Here is a 22,413-nt window from a genome sequence, read left to right on the forward strand (position 1 = left end):
CTAGTTGTACTCTTCAATAAAAGATACCATGAGAACAAAGCAAATTTGATAACAGAAGTAAATTGGAAAGTTGTTTAAAATTGCATGGTCTAGCTGAATCATGAAAGTTTAATTTTGACTTTAGCGTCCCTTTAAAACAAGGCTAACCATGAACCCTGTGTGCATTTTACAGTTAACTACATATTTCTAATATTGTATCTACTGAGATGAACTGCTGTTGCTATTACTTTCGAGCAGTTTAATAACTAGGAGTTATAGTGACTGTATCACGGCATTTGCAAGCATTCTAGTACATTCCCTGCGTAACTGATGTACCGAACACCACCAGGAAAAAGCAGCCGCTAGTCGGCAGCACTACTACACATATCATTGCGCGAAATGACGTTAAAAAACTCCCTGAGCACAGCTTCTGCCTTTACAAGTCTCTATCTACAATTGATTATTCTCCACTGACAAGCTCTCTGACAGTCACGTGTTACCTGTCTTCGCTTCTCTGTAATCATCTACTCTAGCCTTATTAGATAATTCCCACCTGGCTTAGCGGTTGCAAATTAGCTATTCTTGCTGCAGTGATGTTTTTGTGCACAAGGCTCCGGGCCGGGGTCTCAAGCTCGGTAAGTTATAATGTCAGAGAGGGGCACGTAACAAGTTCCAGCGGTTGCATGGAATGGGTGATCGTTTCTAGGCTGGTGAAGTCCAATAGCAAGCGGATGTGACAAGGACATGGAGGCTGGAGCCTATATGTACCACTGGACGACCTTCACCTTCCTGCAGTCTGCGTTACATTAGAAGGGCGAGAGTTTGGGATATCTGCATTATTGTAGGAATAGAGCTCCCCTGATATCAGGTCAAAGTGACAATTTTTTTTCGCTGTATCAAAAACATGGCATGTTTATATCTAATACGTTTTTAATGGATGTGCTGAACAAATGGTATGCTTGTGTTCCATGCCACTTCTTATTGGGCTGTCTTAATTAGTCCGTGAGAAATATATAAGCAACCATTAGTTGTGCACAAACATGCATTTCCTGCTAGTGTCAAAATCAAACTAAACCTTTTTGCACGCAAAACATTTTTGTAAAAAAAATGTTTAAAAGGTGCTTTTCATAGACACATTAGAAATTTTTGTTTCAATGTTACTTTAATTTTTTTGTCTTCAATGAGACTGTGATTTTTATATCTAATTCAGTCTGGTGAATGCTTAATGTTTATATTAATATTTTTTACATTTATTTGCAAGTGATTCCATAATGCTGGGTGCATTAGTAGTGACACAATAGCTTGTTTAAAAAAAAAATAAAGCAAACCAAACAAACTGCATTAAAGTGCCATAAAACATGTTGAGATCTGTGCATTTTCTAAAATGTCTAATTAAAGGGACATGAAACCCAAATTTTTTCTTTCATGATTTAGAAAGAGCATGTCATTTTAAACAACTTTCTAATTTACTTCTATTATCTCATTTGCTTCATTCTATTAATATCACTTGCTGAAAAGCATATCTAGATATGCTCAGTAGCTGCTGATTGGTTGCTGCACATAGAGGCCTTGTGTGATTGGCTCACACATGTGCATTGCTATTTCTTCAACAAATGATATCTAAAGAACTGAGCAAATTAGATAATAGAAGTAAATTGGAAAGTTGTTTAAAATTGCATGCCCTATCTGAATCATGAAAGTTTAATTTTGACTAGACTGCCCCTTTAATTAAAAAATAGTTTGTATAAAAAAATGGTTTTAAAAATTGCTGGCAAGTTTTTTTTTTTTTTTAAATAATTTAAAAAAACAAAACAAAATGACTTACATAGCTGTGCTGTCTGGAGTAGACAGATTCCCCCCTCCCCTTATCAGTGTTTAACATCAGAAACACAGGCATTGCATTTTAACTGAGTTCACAGCAGCGTATTTGCTTCTAGGTATGCTCCAGCAGATAATGACTGTTAGTCTTGCATTATACCATATCAATGGGGGATATATATATGCAGCCATAAAAGGAATTGTGTGGTGAGTTGGATGTACATTTGGACACTTAAAAGAAAGTGTTAATGATGAGGCACTGCAGTATAAATCTGCAGGTAAAGTAATTAAAGTACATATTATATTTCTGTCTCTATCCCAACTTGTTTTATGTCCCTTTTAATACAAGAGAAGAGTAGGGCTTTGTGACAACTTACAATCTACAGCTGCAAGTACAGTGGGTTTTGGAAATGGAGAAATAGAAATATCACAGTACAGCCCATTCTTTAAGATCTTTCAACATTGTGATTATGCAGCTGAATACCAGCTTGCTATTTATTATGCATATGTGTATATATTATACATATGTATTCAACTGTCATATATTGCAGCCTAATCCTAAATACAATTTGGATGTGTAATAAAGGGCATCAATAGTCCCCCCCCCTTCTTCCTTTTTTTTTTTTTTTTCTCCCTTTTTTTTTCTCCCTTTTTTTTCTCCCTTTTTTTTCTCCCTTTTTTTTCTCCCTTTTTTTTCTCCCTTTTTTTTCTCCCTTTTTTTTTCTCCCTTTTTTTTTCTCCCTTTTTTTTTCTCCCTTTTTTTTTCTCCCTTTTTTTTTCTCCCTTTTTTTTCTCCCTTTTTTCTCTCCCTTTTTTTTTCTCTCCCTTTTTTATGCTACAAAAGTGTCATCTCTTTATTTTATAAATCGGCCAATACTGATGTTTTGGGTATAACACTTCAGCATCTTTCAAACTGATTTCTTGTCATTTAACATACACACTCGCACACAAACACATTTATATGCATTCAGTGACTATTACCTCTACCTCTGTGGCCATGCTAAAAGGTTGACATCATTTAAAAAAAAAAATTATCACCAGGACTCATATTGTGTCTAAAGTAAGTAACCAAGCTATCATTTATAAATAGCACAGGCCATATCTGTTCTCACACATACAGAAACATCAGCAGAATGGCGATAGTCATGCTGACCATGTCTGGGAAAAAAATAATTGGAAAAGGTTAAAGCAGCTATAATCAGATGTTAGTTCGTTTTCATTTTTCAGCGTGTGTACTTAAAGCTCTGAGTGATTCTATCAATTCTACATCGAAAGTATATGTATTATCTATATATCTATATATCTCACACATCTAGCAACACAGCTTAGTAACTCACTTGTCTTTTATTTTCAATCCCAGTTACATCCCAACATTTCCGTCCAGGCACTGGACCTTTTTTTTCTAGGGAAACTTCACACAAGTTCACAAAGTATTCCAAACAAGGGAGGAGCCATTGTGGTTCAAAACTTTTCTGATTATAGGCCGGAGGTACTGAGACAAATAAGTGATAAAACAGTGTATGAAAAATTGAGTATGGATCCAAAAATTAAGTTCCAAAAGGAAATAACAGAACTTCTAGATAAAGGTGTGGTTAAAAAGGCTCTGGACACAAATACAAGAAAGTTTTTGGAACAAAAGTTCCTGATAAGACTGATTGAGCTCCTTAATCTTGTTTTGACAAGGAACTATTTAAAATTTGAGAGGGAGTTTTATATACAAAAACTTGGGACGGCAATGGTATGGAGTCTAAAGATTAAGTTTACTATGCATGCAGATTACACGCACATTAATTATCTAGACGTGATGGTTATCAAGAATGAGGGGGATCTAGTGATGGATCTCTATTATAAATCCACAGATAAGAACACACTTCTTTTAGCATCTAGCTTTCATCCAAGAAGCTTGTTTACATAGCTTACCCATAAGCCAATATGCAAGGGTCAAAATAATTTTGTCTCAGGACTCTGCTAAACAGATTAGGGAACAGGATATATATGAACAATTTATTTAGAGGGGGTATAAACCTTCTATGGTTAGAAGGGCTCAGATTAGGGCCAGAGAAGGTCTGTAAAAATTGGCTCCTAATGAACCACCCTTTTTTGTCTTCACCCCAGTCAGTGTATTATTTGCAGTCAATGCAGTTGAGTAAATCAATAATGCAATATTGGCATGTATTATCTGATGATACTTTGGGCAACGTCTGTGCCGATCGCCCCTTGGTGGGATTCCTAAAGAGGAAAGAACCTGAAAGACTTGCTAAACAGCACAGATCCTGTATAGAGCTATGCCATGAGAAGTTGGATAGCGAAGCCAGGATGTTATCATTCAGATGGTTGTATGACATGTAGCTCATTGATTGATGGTCCATCATTCAGTCACCCTCGCACTGGCAAAAATGTAACTCTGAAGCACAGACTCGCATGCACATCAGATATGGTGGTCTATATTATTAAGTGTCCGTGTGGGAAAGACAGGGCGCCCCTTTTAAAGTGAAAGTAAATCCTTGCGTTTTACAAACGCTAGGATTTACTATTGAAACAAAGGGCACTTTCATTCATGAAGTATAAGATACTTCATGTAGAAAGCTCCTTTATTTGATTCAATCAATCGCCGTTTTTAGCTGCTACAGCAGCCCAGGGCTAAAAAAAATTTGGGCTTAGAGGTGATGTTTTTATCTCTTAGTCAATTGCCGTGCGGTAAATCCGGCTTGGCACTCATGGGAGCTGGATTTACCACACTGCTATTGGCTAAGAGGTGAAAACATCACCTCTTAGGCAAATTTTTTTTTAGCCATGCTCTGTTGTAGGAGATAAGAATGGCGATTGATTGAATCAAATAAAGGAGCTTTCTACATGAAGTATCTTTTATACTTCATGAATTAAAGTGCCCTTTATTTGTTTCAATAGTAAATCCTAGCGTTTGTAAAACGCTAGGATTTACTTTCACTTTAAGGAAAGGTTGGCTAACCACCGCTCAATTATAAGAGCAGCATCAAAGGATGGTGAGAGTGATCATCCTGTGGCGCTGCACTTTCTGCAATCAAGATACACTGTGGCAGATTAAAGATGTATGCCTATTGATAGAATTTTAAGACCACCTAGAGGAGGTGATGTGAAGAAATACTGCTGTGGAGGGAGATTGAATAGATCTATAAGCTCGGGACATTACACCCTAAAGCAGGGGTCGACAAATCTGTTTAAAATTTAGGAGCCAATAAGAATATTTAGGAGCCAGACAGTTGTATTTCTATATAGACATATGGAGAATAGCCAAAAAAAAGTTAGGCGCCAGGGGTAAAATTCTAGGAGCCCATGGCTCCTGAGTTTGTTGAGCTTTGCCTGAGGATTGAATAAACCGGTGTCTCTGTCTTGTTTTTTTTTTTTTTTTTGTCTGAATAAAATTCCCAGCCTGGGGCGATCTGTGAAGGAAATTTTGAAAATGTATTTTAAAAAAGTTTTTAAAATTATAGTTGCTCTTAATATGATTTGCCTTCTAATAAGGATATAACTACAAATTAAGTGAAACCGCAGATAAGCAATAGTGATACTGGGGTTAGCCTGGAGCTGTATTGGATGTTATATGATTAAAGGGATAGTGTAGTCAAAATTAAACTTTCATTATTCAGATAGAGCATGCAATTTTAAAGTGACACTGAACCCACATTTTTTTTTTCATGATTCAGATAGAGCAAGCAATTTTAAGCAACTTTCTAATTTACTCCAATTTTTTCTTCATTCTCTTGCTATCTTTATTTGAAAAGCAAGAATGTAAATTTAGAGGCCGGCCCATTTTTGGTTCACAACCTGGGTTGTGCTTGCCTTATTGGTGGTTAAATGCACCCTCCAATAAAAAAGTGCTGTCCAGTGCTGAACCAAAAATTGTCTGGCTCCTTAGCTTAGATACCTTTTTCAAATAAATATAGCAAGAGAATGAAGAAAATTTTGATAATAGGAGTAAATTAGAAAGTTGCTTAGAATTGCATGCTCTATCTGAATTATGAAAGAAAAAAAATTGGGTTTAGTATCCCTTTAAGCAACTTTACTCCTATTATACATTTTTCTTTGTTCTCTTGGTATCCTTTATTTGAATATAAGCTTAGGAGCCGGCCCATTTTTGGTTCAACACCTTGGTAGCTTTTGCTGATTGGTGGCTACATTTAAACACCAATCAGCAAGTGATACCCAGGTACTGAACCAAAAATGGGCCGGATTCTAAGCTTCCATTCTTGATTATTCAAATAAATATACCAAGAGAAAAAAGAAAAATTTATAATAGAGCATGCAATTTTAAGCAACTTTCTTATTTACTCCTATCTGAATCATGAAAGTTTAATTTTGACTAGACTATTACTTTAAGAGTACATATGTTATGTAGTGTATATGATGTTCATAGTATGTAACAATTAGGTTTAGATTGTTTAGGATAAGGTTTTATGACCGTGACATGGGGGCCGTATTGTGTATTGGTTACTATGGCAACGGTTAATAGGATAGTGTTGGTAATCTGGATACATTGAAATGTCAAAACCAAATCGGATCACCTAGTCAGCCCTGTGTAGATCAGTTGGCATTTATTATTTCTTTGAATATGGTTGATAAATGAGCATTTACTAAAAAATGTTTTTTCACAGTGATAGTCAGAACAGGAAGTGCTCTGATGTCACTTCTGGTAGCTGTGAGAAAGCTGTTTGGCACTTTGTTTAAAAGTAGGCATGCATTGTTTAATTTCATTATGCTGTTTGGAATATTTTGTGAACTTGTGTGAAGTTTCCCTTGACAAAGGTCCAGTGCCTGGACCGAAACGTTGGGATGTAACTGGATTGAAAATAAGACAAGTGAGTTACTAAGCTGTGTTGCGAGGTGTGTGAAGCTTTGTGTGATTGTGGTTCTCTGCACCAGCAGTTAACACTTAAAGCGAAAGTCAACCATAGCGTTTTTGAAATGCTAGGGTTGACTGTTGAAACAAACAAAGGGCACTTTCATTCATGAAGTATAAGATACTTCATGCAGAAAGTGCCTTTATTAGTTTCAACTGTTCGCCGTTCTTAGCTGCTACAGCAGCCCACGGCAAAAAAATATTTTGCTAAGAGGTGACGTTTTCACCTCTTAGCAAATAGCCGTGCGGTAAATCCGGCTCCCATGGGCACCAAACCGGATTTACCGCACGGCTATTGGCTAAAAAGTGAAAACGTCACCTCTATATGGTTGACTTTTTCACTTTAAGAGGGAGTGCAGTGGTAAGAGTGTGTGTGTAATATAAATAAAAAAAAAAATAAAAAAAAAATAAAATATATATATATATATATATATATATATATATATATATATATATATATATATATTCATTCTGCAGACTGCCCCCTTATTTAATTTCTTTTGACAGACTTGCATTTTAGCCAATAAGTGCTGACTCCTAGGTAACTGTTGGCTTGAGCACATTATCTATATGACACGTGAACTAACGACCTCTAGCTGTGAAAAACTGTCAAAATGCATTCAGATACGAGGCGGCATTAAAGGGCTTAGAAATTAGCATATGTGCCTACATAAGTTTATTTTTGAACTAAGAATAGCAAGAGAACAATGCAAATTTGATGATAAAAGTAAATTGGAAAGTTGTTTAAAATTACATGCCCTATCTGAACCATGACAGTTTAATTTTGTCTAGACTGCCCCCTAAAAGCACATGGTCAGAGGTGTTATTTTGGCACGGATGTCATTAAACTTATTGTATGAATTAAAAAAAGTGTACTTCCCATGATGAGACACATTTTTTATTTTGTCAGTAATTATCCGCCCTTCCTAGTATACCCCTTACAGTTTCAGTCCCCACCAATGTATAACACCCAATTGTCCTATATTCCTAAATGATAACATGCTGTCTTCCGCTCCCAAATAGCAATGTTTATGCGTCATGTTCTCCTGGGCTGGCATTGTAGGTCATAATGATATTTATTTGCACAACTTGCCTTTCATGGCTTGAATTTAAAAAGTCTTGTCGGGTCAGTGATTCCAAATTTTGCATTTGGCTGTCTACTCTCCAACTGCATATTCGCGTACAAAAGATTTTGCTTCATGTGCTGCGGTTGCCCCGCCTTCATTTCTTCATCCGTATAGTTTCTAACCACCTCATGTTTATATCGGAATGGACAAAATGTATTAATCTGGACTGATGCCACATATTGCTGACCGAAACAAACCTGGTGGTGATGATTATTTGACATGTTAATTTGGTGGGGATAGTGTGATGCTATAACGAGGAAGTTACTTGTTTTGTTACCTGAGAACTTAAACTCTGACCTTAGAGGAATTTACTGCCTATATAAATAATAGAGGCTTTGCTGGGCTGCCTATGGCAGAGGAGCATATATTTTATAGCAGCTTGCAGTTTATACTTCTATGATGCTATTATTTATATGGCTCTGTATTTTTATTTTCTATTAGATACCTGGTACTTTATGCCTAGTTTCGACTAAGTTTATAGCTTCAGATATATTGTTTGTTCACCTGTAGTCCTGTCTGTACTAATTTTTATAACATACCTAGGGCTCCATTTATTAAGCAACGGATGCTAATTCGGAGCCCCATCGTTTCAGGCTCGCCTGAAACAGAAGTTAAGAACCAGCGGTCATAAGATCGCTGATCCTTAACTTGTCTGCCACCTTTTAGTTGGCGGATTGAAATTATCCCGATTTTGATCGGGATGATTGACAGCCCCTACCAGTGACTGATTGGCCTCCAGTGAGTAGTGGGCAGCATTGCACAAGCATTTTACTAGAAATGCTTGTGCAATGTTAAATGTCAAGCAGGCATGATTCGCTACAGCGAATCATGTCCACTCGACTATTAATAAATCTACCCCCTTATCTCACTGAGTTACAATTATTTTAATGTCTGTAACTAAGTGGATCTTTATCTGGTTTGTGCCACCACCATACTAGTCCCATTACAAGTATGTGTCACTGCAATCATGGGCTCTAAAGTGGCCCCTAGATTTTCCTAATTTCTTTTTTTATCAGCTTTTATTCTTTGTTAAATTGCTTCAAGGGTCCAATAGGGATCTGTAGACCTGCTTTAATTTGGTAATGGTTTCCGAGCTACTTATATTGATATAGCAATATTTTTGCCATAAAACCCTTTGCATATTATTTATCTATTACTTAAAGGGACATGAAACACATTTTTCTTCTTCTAGGGTTCAGATAGAAAATAAAATTTTAAACAACTTTCCAATTTACTTATATTATCAAATATGCTTTATTTTCTTGGTGTAATTTGTTGAAGGAGCAGCTATGCACTACTGGGAACATGCTAAACACATCTAGTCAGCCAATGACAAGATACAAATGTAAGCAGGCACCAATCAACAGCTATCTCCCACAAGTGTAGGATATGTACATTTTTATTTTTCAACATTGGATACCTGGAGAACAAAGTACATTTGAAAATAGAAGTGAATTTAAAATTGCCTTAAAATTACATGTTCTAATCTGAATCATAAAAGTTAAATTTTGAATTCCCTTTAATGTCCGTTTTAATACCCCTTTACATTTATATTTCTTCAGATTACTTGAGTCCAAAAGTGACCTTTTTTATCTTTGGGGATTTTTCTCTTTACAATTTAAGTTAAAAAGAGGCAACTTAAAGGGACGTTAAACACTTTGAGAAGGTAATCTTAAGTTATGAATCATACAAAAAACTCTGCAGTTTACTTTTATTATTTATTTTGTCCCCTTTTCCTGTAATTCCATTTTGGAATGTATGAGCTTTTCAGTTCCTGATAGAAATTGAAGTGTAGAACACTTATATTTCTCAAAGTCATTGGCTGCACACTCCTATTTATAACTGTCCCTAATTGGCCACAGCAGAGGAAGCAGCTTCCATTGTTTTATAGACACTAAAACTCTACACTTATTTTGTCAATATTTAAACTGCTAATTAAACTATAAAAAATACATCTACATGTTATTCTCAGACTTATCTTTTCTTTAAATGCATCATTATATCTAGCATTTGATTAATGTTTAATGTCCTTTTAAATAATGCATAGTTGTGTTGTATTTGATGAGATTAGTGTTCTCTATCCGTACTATGTAGTTTTCTCTATTGTATTTCATAGGCATACTGCTACATACTGTATGTTTTGAAAATTCTTGTCTAAATGTACTGTGTACTCCTTTTGTGTTTCTATGTTTGAATGGCCTCAATGAAAAATATTAGGGGAAAAAAGAGAAATTTATGCTGAATATGTCATGGCTTTTTTGATGAAAACAATAATATGAAAATACAACTAAAACAGAGAAGCTATTTGGATTTTGCAGCTCTTTGAAGCTTTAGAGAGTGAAAGCAGTCAATTTCAGCCAACGTTGACCCTGCCCATTCCATCAGGGCCCTAAATGACGAGAACATTGAGTTTTCTGTCCACTTCATTTTAGTTGTCTGTACTCTGATTGGTCCTTTACCCAGGACTTTTTTTTATTTATTTTTTTATTTATAATTCAGGCAGAGTACAGAAGAAAAAGGGGGAAAAAACAATGCAGTTCTCAATATCAACAGTAAATTTAAAAAAAAAATCAAAATTCTTACCATATTCTAACAATGTATTATTCCCTTTAACCCTTAAAGGATTACTTTCTGTTATAATTTTTAAGCTAAACAACTAACATATTAAAGTTAATGAACATTAATTAAAACCTACTGACCTATATTTTCTCCAAAACGAAGTTTCATAACGTTCTAAAAGTTATATCTTTTATTCGCCGATGATGTCACGTTTTCCTGCCCACTATTTTCAGCACTGAGTGTTCAAAATACTTAAACCAATAACTTTGTGTTTAAAGCGCCATTTTGAAACCTAGGTATTGTAAACGGATTGGTACAGAGCAAAGGATACCCACGGAGTGGGTTTGGAAAACAATTAAATTTGCAGACAAGATTTCTGATATACGGTAGAGATATGTTAATGAAATGCTATTGATAAAAAGCGTATTTGGGGTAGTTAGTTAGTAACAGGCATAGAAAATATTTACTTACAGTGGCCCTTTAATGACACAATGCAAATGTTGGCCCATGTCAGGGTAATAAGTTTATGAACCCTGGCTTTTTTTATTTATATCACCACAAATTTTCTAGGAAAGGGGGGGACCCAGGACTTTTATAGTACGGTCAGCCTTAATATCCTCTGTTTAAGTTTGCCCTTCTAAGTTGCAATGGACAGAGCCAAGAGGTAGAACAAGAAATTTCAGTGTTCTCCCAGGACCTATTCATTGGACGCACCACCAGACTTAAATTTAAAGGGACATTTAAACTGCTGGGTACAACTACAGTTGCATGGTTACTACTCACTATGATTTTAAAGTTCTAATATAACCCTAAATCAGGTAATATGGGGGACCAAGGGAGGAAGAAGATGCCTGTGATGTCATATTCAGGGGCTGAAGACTGGGAGCGTGACTACTACTCGGTGGAGTAGCATCAGAACACCACGGATGGACGGATCTTCGCATGAACGCTGATTGCATAGAGGACACAGTCTTGCTTCGGAGGAAAGAGACCGGATCGCTGGGTGAGTCCCCTGCTTCGAGTGGGGTGGTACCACTTTATCCTCCCTCTGTATTCATGCTGAAGGGCAGTTCCACTCATAAGAGTGTGTGGGTTTTTTGTATTTGAGGAGACGTTTGTACCTACCGCATCCATAGTCGGCTTGCCACTTCCTGTGCCCCCCATCTTCTTCCTCCCTTGTTCCCCCATATTACCTGATTTAGGGTTATATTAGAACTTTAAATTTCACATTAGAGCAACTGGTGAGCTCTATGGATAACCTTAACAGTGATATGAGCTACGTGGATGTACCAAGCAATACCGCTATGGGATTAGAAGTGCAGGGTCCTAATGTACCGATTTACACAGATAATGTTACTATGATGGTACCAACCACATATGTTTCATTGATGAATACACAAGACATGGACACACAAATACAGGATTTTGAGAATATTTTTGTAACACATTATTCTCAATTTACATTAAGTAATCTTTTTTCCAAAATAGAACTTTTAATGCTGAAAGAAAATTAAGATTAATTTGAGCAAATGGACTCTAGAAAAAAAATATTGCTTTAAAAATGATCCCCAGAGGACTTCGAATTAATGTTTTCTACATTCTAAGTAGACAACCCATCCTTTAGGGATGAGTGGAACCAGATCCTTGATGAATGTTCTTTCCGTCTTATTCACATGATTATTGTTTATCAAGATACTCTCCTTGCTGATATTAGACAGAAAATTACATGTTTGCAGAACCAACTAAATGCACATCAACATAAATTAGATAACATTTTGATAAAAAAAATTTTTTATTGGAGACCAGTGAGAAATCAGTTGAGGATATAGTAGTATTAAAACATAACACATTTCTCAGGAATTGGACAGATTACCAAACCAACACAGTCCATGTCTGGCAAAAAAGGGACAGATTTGTAAGCTATAGATACAATAATAGATCAGGAAGAAGAGGACATAGAAATCGATCTAGGCCTAGTAATAGACATGTGACTTTTTCAGTTACAGAGGCAGAATCAGCTGAAGGCACAGGTGAAAAGACCGATGTGATTGCAGAACCTCCCCCAATCTTATCAACACACACTATACATCCTAATAACAGAGGTCAAAATACACGTGGGCGATATACTAGGCCCTAGTAACTAGGGGACCCTCAGCTGATGACTGCCACAGAACAGGTACTAAAAAGAAAACAGAACATAATAGATACACAATGCCATACAATCCACCACAACAACAACACTACGAATCAGATAAGAGTAAGTTAGACCAGGCTTTTTTTAGAGCCAGGCATGATAAAAAGCCCAACAGCTATCAGCTAGGAGAAATAAGAGACAGGGAGAAATATGCAACTCACTAGTTATTAATTTTTCCTCCATACAAATGATTCCCATACAAGAGAGTCTTAAATTACGGATTGAATTTTGTACCCAGTGCCCCCAATGCAAAACATACAGTGATCTGAGATGTCATCGCAGAAAATGCAGCCTGTCTGCAGAAAGAACAGGACACATGCAGGAACTGTTAGCGCTTGAACTTTATAGTGCTGCTCCACATTAGACAGTTCTCTACAAACAGAGCTGTGCTGTGGTTGCAGTGTGTAAGTTTTCCTTAACACAGTGCATCAAGAGCAAAGTGCTGTTTGAAGTGAGTTGTCAAATATGCAGTAGCGCTGCAAAGCAGCAGCACATTGCTTTCTGACTGGCTCTCAGATTTTTTCATACCCGCCCCCTAGCCTTTCCCAGTCTGCAAAGCTGTTTATTGTGAATGTAAGACGTTAGTATGATCATTGCATCTTTTTTATTACTACATTTCTATGTTAGACCAAGAGAATAGGAAACAGATTTATTCAAGAGACATTTTAAAAAAATTTTTTTTTTGTATGCAGCTAATTTGCAATGCAATTATTTATAAAGCATTAAAAAAAAAATATTCAGTTAACCAACACATTGCAGTTGAACCTGGTGCCTTAGTGTAACTGTCTAATTTTAAAATTTTATTTTATTTAAAAATTACCTGCAGAAAATTTTTCACTAAAAAAATCTCATTGCAGAAAGTGAAGAAAAGTTCTGCCTCTGGACCCATTGCAAGCTTCAACCAAATTTATCAGAAAGCTCACTCTTTAAAAAACACTTTTCTAATGAGTACACAGAGGTTGAAGCAACACTGGATCGAGACTCAACCATGACAGCCAAAGCACAAACACCTTTTCAAGAACCACATTTGGGTTTCACAGACATATGCACTAAAGAAAGGCTAAGACATTTAGAATCTGAACAACTCCCCGGCATGGCCAATTAATCAGGGAGACGTGGGGTTTAAAAACAAATCTCGGTTTTACCCAATACAATCTCGCGATACTATCTTAGAAGCCTTCCATTCAAGAGTTTGTACAACTGTATGATTCTAATACGGCTAAACCTAGAAATGTTATCTTGAGTAAACATGAATTGAGGTCATTGAAAGACCTTGAAGCTAGGGATGATATGATCAAGAAATCTGATAAGGGAGGGAGCATTGTGGTCTGGGACACTGCCGACTACATAATAGAAGCACACAGACAATTGATATTGATAACTATGTACCCATCAAATTCAGTCAGATATTATCAAGATCAATTAAAACAACTTTTAGATGATGGGCTATATGAAAGCTTTTTGGATTTTGGATCAGACTAAACATGACTATCTGTTTAATCTCCATCCAATAACGCCCGTCCTTCACAGGTTTCCTAAAGAGCATAAGAGCATAGAGAATGTGAAATGTAGACCCATAATATTGGGCATAGGGTCTCTATTGGAACCACTCTGAGTGGATAGATTCTCCAGCCTCTGGTGTTAGAACTCTCCAGCTATTTGAGGGACTCCAAACATCTTATTCAGATCCTTAACAATACCATCTGGACAAGTTTTTCTAGATGGTTAACAGTTGACGTTACCTCCCTATACAGCACAATACCCCATGATAAAGGTTTACAGGCTATCAGGTTTTTTCTATCAAGGGAAAGTAACATGACATACAGTTTCCAAAATTACGTATTAGAGATTTGTTCTTTTTCTGCTCACGCATAACTACAGGTATTTTATTTATGATGGAGTTTTCTATCTCCAGAAATGTGGGACAGCGATGGGGGCCAAATTTGCCCCCTCCTATGCCAATATCTACATGGGCTGGTGGGAGCTGTCCCACATTTTTGGATATAGAAACCCCTATCAAGACCATATAACCCTTTATAGGCGCTACATTGACTACCTTATATTTGTATGGACAGGTGATGAGGGTCATGACAGTTTGTTCAGTACATGAACACCAATGACTTTAATTTCCAATTTACCTTGGAGACAGACAAGTCTACTATTAACTACCTAGACCTACAACTGTATGTAGATGATACCAATCCAGGTGGCATACAAACAAAACTATACAGGAAACCGATATCAAGGAATGCGCTGCTACTACGAATAGCAACCATCCTCAACAAGCCTTTAAAGCAATTGCTAAAGGTCAATTTATGAGGATTAAAATAAATTGCACAAGTGAGGGTTGCTATTCACAGGAAGCAGTGATATTACTAAACCAACTTGAGAGAGGTTTCCCAAAGAAAGTCATAAAAAGTGTGAGAATACAGGTGCAGCATATGGATAGGGAGGACCTAATTCAGGATAAGAACAGTGGTAAAAATGGCCTGAAAGACAAACGTAGTGACAAAATACAGTTCACTACTCCAGTGAATATAGACATATTTGCAACATCATATGCAGGAACAATCCAATGCTCACTGCTGATGAGAAGTTAAGACACACACTATAAAAAGGGGTTGCACATTTGCCTATCGGAAAGGCAGGACAATAGGGAACATACTCTCACCCACTGTACCCAAAACAGTTGCACCCAGGTCCTCGTGGTTGGAAGCTAAGGGAACTTATAAATGCAGTTACCAACACTGCAAAGCATGTAAACACGTCAGAACAAGCTACTCCTTTCGAACCAAAGTTACAGGTGAAATAAATACTTTTGTAAATTGCAGGACAAGCAATGTTATTTACTTGATAAAATGCGACGAGTGCCGCCTGAAGTATGTGGGTAAAACTACCCGTGAGGCTAGGGTCAGGTTTAGAGAGCATATCTCTAATATTTCCATACATGAGTCTAGTTCCCGTTCAAGAGAAAAACGAGAAGAAAAAAATTGCCCCAGTAGGCAAACATTAAAATTATTGATGTACACATTGCTTGTCTTGGAACAATATAGAACAAGTGACCAGAAACTCCAGGGGAGGCAATATAGAGGAAACTTTGAGCAAAAGAGATATATTGGATATTCAGACTTCAAACCAGAATTCCCCAAGGCCTGAATAGTAGGTTTGACTTAATAAATTCTTGGGAATGAATGAGTCAAGCGTAGCACATAATACAAGACTGGACACATTGTATTTATACACACATTTCCAATAATGTCCAATATATCTATCTTTAAGCATCACCATCAGGTATCATAATGTATAAACCATTAACTGTAGAATTCTTTAGTGGATTCAAAAATTAATAAGAATTGTATCGCCAAGGGACTTTTAAGCTATACAGAAAATATATGTAAAATGTAAATCAGTGAGACTATCACATGCATTCAGTTACAATATTATTATTCACATTCCACTATTGGTATTGTTATACATCATCCGTGTAATAGGAACATTATTTATTATGAAATTTGAGCATACAGATATAACATTAGAAAGTGAAAGATACTTCATTATTGTAATTATTTAAGTGTTTAAAGGGACATTAAACACTTTGAGATGGTAATATAAAATGATAAATTGTATATAATAAAACAACTCTGCAATATACTTTCATTATTTATTTTGTCCTCTTTGCCTGTAATTCCATTCTGAAATTGTGAGCTTTTCAGTTCCTGTTAGAAATGGAAGTGCAGAACACTGTTAAATCCAACACAACCATTGGCTGCACACTCTAGTGACCTATTTATAATTGACCCTAATTGGCCACAGCAGAGAAGGTAACACAAGTTACAACATGGCAGCTCCCAGTGTTTTATAGACACTAAAACTTTACACTTATTTTGTCACTTTTTAAACAACTAATGAAACTTTAAAAAATACATCTACATGTAAGTCATGGACTAATCTTTTCTTTGAATGCATAGTGTTTAATGTCCCTTTAAGAGCTGGACACTTATGATTCCAGGTGCACACATTTGTTTTAATGAGACCGGGTGCTTGAGAGGAAGTGAGGAGAATAAGGTCTATGATTACGGCTCCAAGGAGCTCAAAAAACGTCAGACTAATATCCATTGCCACCTGTCTGTTTTACATGTAAGCCGTATTGATTTTATCTGCTGTCACTATGGTATTGTTTTCCCTCCTGTACCTCTTTTTAAAGAAGTTCTCTTATTTTAACCCATTACAGAAGTCTGTTGGTAAAGCATCTATATACTGGGTGCCACCATCTTGTGGCACGTGTATTTGTTACATCCTGTCCCCAAGGCAGAACATGCTGTGATCTGAGATGTCATCGCAGAAAATGCAGCATGTCTGCAGAAAGAATGAGACACATGAGGGAACAGTTAGCACTTTCGTTTTGCAGCGCTGCTCCAAAACAGCACTTTTCTCTGGCTGCATTGTGTACAATTTCCTTAGCACAGTGCAGCCACTGTGAAGCACTATTTGAAGAGAACAGTCAAATATGGGGTAGCACTGCAAAGCAGCAGAGCATTGATTGATGACTGTCTCTTTTTAACTTCTGCAATATAATATATAAAACTTTATTTATTCTCCAGTTAATCAGTATATTGCAATTGATCTGGTGCTTTAGTGTAACTGCATAATTTAAAATTGTACTTAATTTCAAAATGACCTGCAGAAAATTTTTGACTTAAAAAAATTTCAGCGCAGAAAGTGAAAAAAAAGTTCTGCTTCTGGGCATCCTGTGACAGAAGCAGTGCACTTTCACAGATCTGTGATGTTACTGGCTTTTTGACAACTGTACTTTGCACTTCAGTTTAGCTCACACAATAGAGAATGGAAATGTTACATTTTACACAGTTTAAATGTTACATAACAAATAAAACTTCCAAGATGGCGGCGCCCTGGGTGAAGATGCAGTGCTTCACTAACTAATACATGTTAGGGATTAAAAGAAGGGAATGATTGGGGGGGGAACTGGGCACCCCTGTCTGCCGCAGCTCGCCTCTGGCAGGCTGAATTCCCCTTGGCGGAACTCAGCATTGCACACGAGCGTTTTTGCGCATGTGTGCAATCCCGCCCCCTGCCCGCATGGGCAGGAACTGTCAATCTCCCCGGTCGGACTAGACCTCAGAGATTGAATTTCACCATTTTAGAGGTGGCGAAAGATTAAGGAAGCAGCAGTCTAATGACCGCTGCTTGTTAAATATGGCGTGCAGGTTCTCTTGTGAGAACCTGCAGCCATAGTGTGTCGAAAGGCTTGCAAAGCCTTTCATAAATCGACCCCTAAGCATTTACAGTTATTTATCTGCCATAATTCAGCTTCTCTTGGGGACATCTAAACATAATCAGAGCATACCATTGTGCATTGATGGGTGCACTTATTTACTAGTTTTCTTGTATCTCTAATGCAGGCTGATGCTGCCTTTGGCGGCTTGTACGGGTAAGCAGTGATATTGTACTTTGTTAAAGGGATATTAAAGTCCAAATTAAACCTTCATGATTCAGATAGAGCATGTCATTTTAAACCACTTTCTAATTTACTTTTATCATCAAATTTGCTTTGTTCTCTTATTGTTCTTAGTTGAAAGCTAAACCTCGGTAGGCTCATATGCTAATTTTTAAGCCCTCGAAGGGAGCCTCTTATCTAAATGCATTTGACAGTTTTTCAAAGCTAGAGGGTGTTAGTTCATGTGTTTGCCTGAAATGCAAGTCTGTCAAAAAATCTGAAATAAGGAAGCTTAGATACAAGGTAGTTACAGAGGTAAATAGTATATTTCTATAACAGTGTTAGTTATGCAAAACTGGGGAATGGTAAATAAAAGGATTATCTATCTTTTTAAACAATAAAATATTTGGTGTTTACTGTCTCTGGGCACTACATTTTGTTGCTATTGCATCTCACAACTGTACTGCTACATACTGTATGCATTGTTTAGTGCAAATTGTATTTTCTGCTATATAAATGTAAATATCCTGGTCTGTAATATAACTGGACAGCCTTTGTTGAAAAGCAGATGGGTAGGCTCCATGCATATGCACCCGGTTTTCAAGATAACATACATTTATTAATAGAAGTATATTGGAAAGGCCTTTAAAAATAAAACTTGTACGTTTTATTTAAATCATGAAAGAAAAATGTTGAGATTCATGCTAGGTCCTCTGATTGTGGGTGTTCAAAACATATGTGAAATTTACAAAGCAAAAATATTATAATATTCATGTAGGGTCCCCCTTTACCAGTGGTAGTTTTGATATACAAACTGCCTGAATTATGAATAATAATGGTGCTTTTTACTTTTTCCTTGTACTAATGCTTCTAATATTGGCCACTTTGGGATTAAATGGAAATGGTATAGACATGGTGTTGCAGGAGACAGGTCTGGGATTCATTAAGAATCGTGGTGTTGGCATGGTGTGGGTTTAGATACCCCTAACAATATCACATTTTCCTGGTCAGATGTATTGGACCAAAATTTTAAGAGCAGCTAAGTTTAAACATTTTTGCTGCAGCCGAATAAGTGGACATAAAACTGGCATCAGATGCACACAGACTAGAGAGGCCCAGAATTTGTGACCTCTTATCAATATAAAATCTACTAAGGCTGCGATTTAATCATGATTTTCTCATAAATTACTAGAACACCTTAATTTTTCATTAACACATTTATTTAACACTACAGAATCTTAATTTACATGTTTCTCATTGTCAATACAGACTGAGAGAATTTAAAATACGTGAAGCAGCTGCAGTCTGTCAGATCTCACCTTTCTTAGGGGCAGCTTCATTCACACTACCTACATAGGAATTGCGCATCCCTGAGTGACGTGATAGTGGACGTGGTTAGAAATCGCATACCCTCGCATATGCGATTAATCGTGCAGCCCTAAAATCTACATATGTTAATGTGGGATACCTTTCAGTAAGAAACCCTGTAGAATGCTACAGGGTTTCTTACTGAACTCCAAGACCACAGAGCTGATCTTATGGAATTCATATTCATTTGTGATGTAAGCTATTCTCTTCCACTTAAAGGGACGGTCAACACTTAAATTGTTAGTTTAAAAAAGTTAGATAACTTTTACTATCCATTCCCCAGCTTTGTACAACCAACATTATTATTTTAATATATTTTTATTACATTTAAACCTTTACATTTTTTTTTTGCCTGTTTCTAAGCCACTACAGACAGCCTCTTATCACATGCTGCTTTTTTTTTTTATTGAGGGCAATAAAATATATGCTTTTGCAAGTATTAAACAATCATGACCGATATTTACAGCATATCTGATTTTATGTTTTATGTTTAGGAAGTCCAGTCCTCATTTTTTGATCCCACAAGCATTGTAAATCACTCTTGGACCTTAAATATTTTAACATTTCAAAGCTTGGGATTAGTTAAAGAGCTCAAATATAAGGAAAGAACTAAAACAAGAAACATCTCTATAGTTTAGAGTGCGTAAAAGAAGGTTTAGAATATAGTAAGGTAGAGATGTTAGTTACCAGAAATGACTTTAACATAATTATTTCCAGCAAGTTTGTTAAACACCAACATAAAATCTAAAGCTTGTGACAATTAACTGGATCACACAAAATACCATTTGTTTGAATAATAATTGAAGTACATTCATAGTTATTAGGTACCTGTGTATGTACTGTGGTTGGTAGTAGATATTTTTATTCAGTAGTGTTTGAAGAAGATGGTTTTTCAGCATGTTTTGGTTGATACGTTATAGGTTAATCTTTCATCTGAAATGTGATCTATTTGCTAGTAGGCAGCTTTGCATCATGTACTTAGAGTGGCGTTTCACTTGTTTAAAATGTTACCTCTCAAACGTTGTTGCGGCCCCCAGCAACGAGTGAGGCAATAAGATAGACCTGAAATATGTACACCATGAGATTGTATTGTATTTAAATAGTCAAGATATGAGCTGTGTATTTGAATACTTATGAGCAGTGTCTACTATTAGCCTAGATGGCGCTGTGTATGTCTATGCTTCTCAGACTAGACAACATATGTGAGCAAGACTAATTTTTAACATGACCTAGAACAAAGGGTGTAAAACGTATACAATGAATCATCATTTAACTTTACAATATGGCAAACTGAACTTTAACATACGTATCTGTTAAATAGAGCTTTACAGATATATTATCCGCCAGCTGATCGTGCCCGCTGAGCGATCGTGCTCACAGTACCATCATATATGCTGGTAAAAGTGTGTAGGGCTATCTCCAACCTGAAACTGAAACCTGAAACCCAGGGAGTGTTCTAGTAGCGCTCAGAGTTCCTTTGATGTTGTGTGTTACGTTGACAGTCTCAACGTTAAGGACCTAATTTAAATTTTCTCCCGGATTGTTCCCAGCTATCATAGTTTAACCCAGAGTCCTCTGCCGCCCAGGGGTCCCCCTCAAGCTCCTGCGTCGGCATCTCCGAGTCTGTGGTCCGTCCTAATTTGATCTGTGTTCCTGTCGTGCTGATGTAGTTTGAAGAAGCAGTGGGAGGTAATCCCTGATCTCTGCTGCTATCTGTGTGAGTTGAGATCTTCTCTTGTGCTGCATGCTCATCCGGCTTGGAAGTAAACGCCATCTCAGGAAATGTGGCGGCGTGTAACTCTTTCATAATGTCCTGCTCTGTTATATGAAACTTAGCCTGAGCGGCATGCCACATCAAGGTATTCACTGCGTTTCTTCTATCCTTTAGAGTTGTCAGCCGGAGTGGTATTGAAGTACAGCCATTTGATTGATTAGTTGTGATATCGTTTGGCATAATGGTTAGACCATTCTCTTTGGTATCCAAAGCTGAAGCAAGCCCCTCTGTTGTTGCGTGTCTCAGCATGGTGACCGTGTTCCCCATGTTTGTTGTTCTTTCTATTAGCCTTTGTAGGTCCTGGTCTGATGGTGCTTTGTTTATCAAAACTTGGAATAAGACTTTTATTTTAGCCAGTTGAAGATCTGAAGTGATACAGTAGTCGTCGGTCTGCATAGTTGATGATCCGTTCCTAGTATAGCTCATACTATTCATCTGTGTCACTTGAGATGTTATATCCGATTAGGAAGGTGTTATTTGTTTTACAGGAGCCAAGGTTCTGCGATGTTTAGAATATCCAGATCTGGCAAAGTACCTCAGGGGTTTCCTGAGGGGGGGGGGGACGCTGCCTGTGTAGTAGCCGCCGCTTCAGGCCTCAATTGTCCGTTTTCGGCTCAGGGGTCATCAATACAGCTGCTGAAATATGGGTATTAATCGCTAATCTGAGTAAGTACAATGACATGTACTAGTGAGAAAATGCTGTAAAATTTATAGCAACAGTCGGATTAAGTGCTTTTCTCCTGGAGCTTTGAAAAGTGCGACTGCACAGAGCCGCTATTTGGACACGCCCCCATCACATGCTTTTTTTATTTGCTTTTCACAACAGGAGACTGCTAGTTAATGTGGTCCATATAGATAACATTGTGCTCACGCTTGTGGGTTGTGCACAACACAGCACCAATTGGCTAAAATGCAAGTCCATATTTAGTAAATAAAGTCATGTTATCAGGGGACTGTCAAAAGATGCTTAGATACAAGGTAATCACAGCAGTAAAAAGTATATTAAAATAACGGTGTTGGTTATGCAAAACTGGGGAATGGGTAATAAAGGAATTATCTATCTTTTTTTTTTTTTTTTTTTAAACAATAACATTTTTGGAGTTGACTGTCCCTTTTAATAATTGTGTACCTCTTTTGCTGCCTGGTCAATACTTTCCACATAGAGCAAATGTTGGGGGAAATGTAATCACACAACATGGAACACCATTTAGGAAACCGTAGAAAACCTGATTTCTCCAACATAGGTGTGTCCGGTCCACGGCG

At 36.9% G+C, this 22,413-nt stretch overlaps 1 protein-coding gene across 1 annotated transcript in view; it reads left to right on the forward strand.

The window, feature by feature from the left end:
* Positions 1–454: 454 nt before the first annotated feature.
* The window catches only part of LOC128644188 (NADH dehydrogenase [ubiquinone] flavoprotein 2, mitochondrial), a gene marked incomplete at its 3' end in the record, with an annotated part of 55,538 nt that continues 33,579 nt past the window's right edge, over positions 455–22,413 (forward strand). The window contains 1 exon segment of the mRNA XM_053696890.1: positions 455–614. Within this exon segment, the coding sequence (XP_053552865.1) occupies positions 573–614 (42 nt within the window).

Source organism: Bombina bombina, unplaced genomic scaffold (genome assembly GCF_027579735.1).
Source record: "Bombina bombina isolate aBomBom1 unplaced genomic scaffold, aBomBom1.pri scaffold_1330, whole genome shotgun sequence".
Taxonomy (NCBI): Eukaryota; Metazoa; Chordata; class Amphibia; order Anura; family Bombinatoridae; genus Bombina; species Bombina bombina.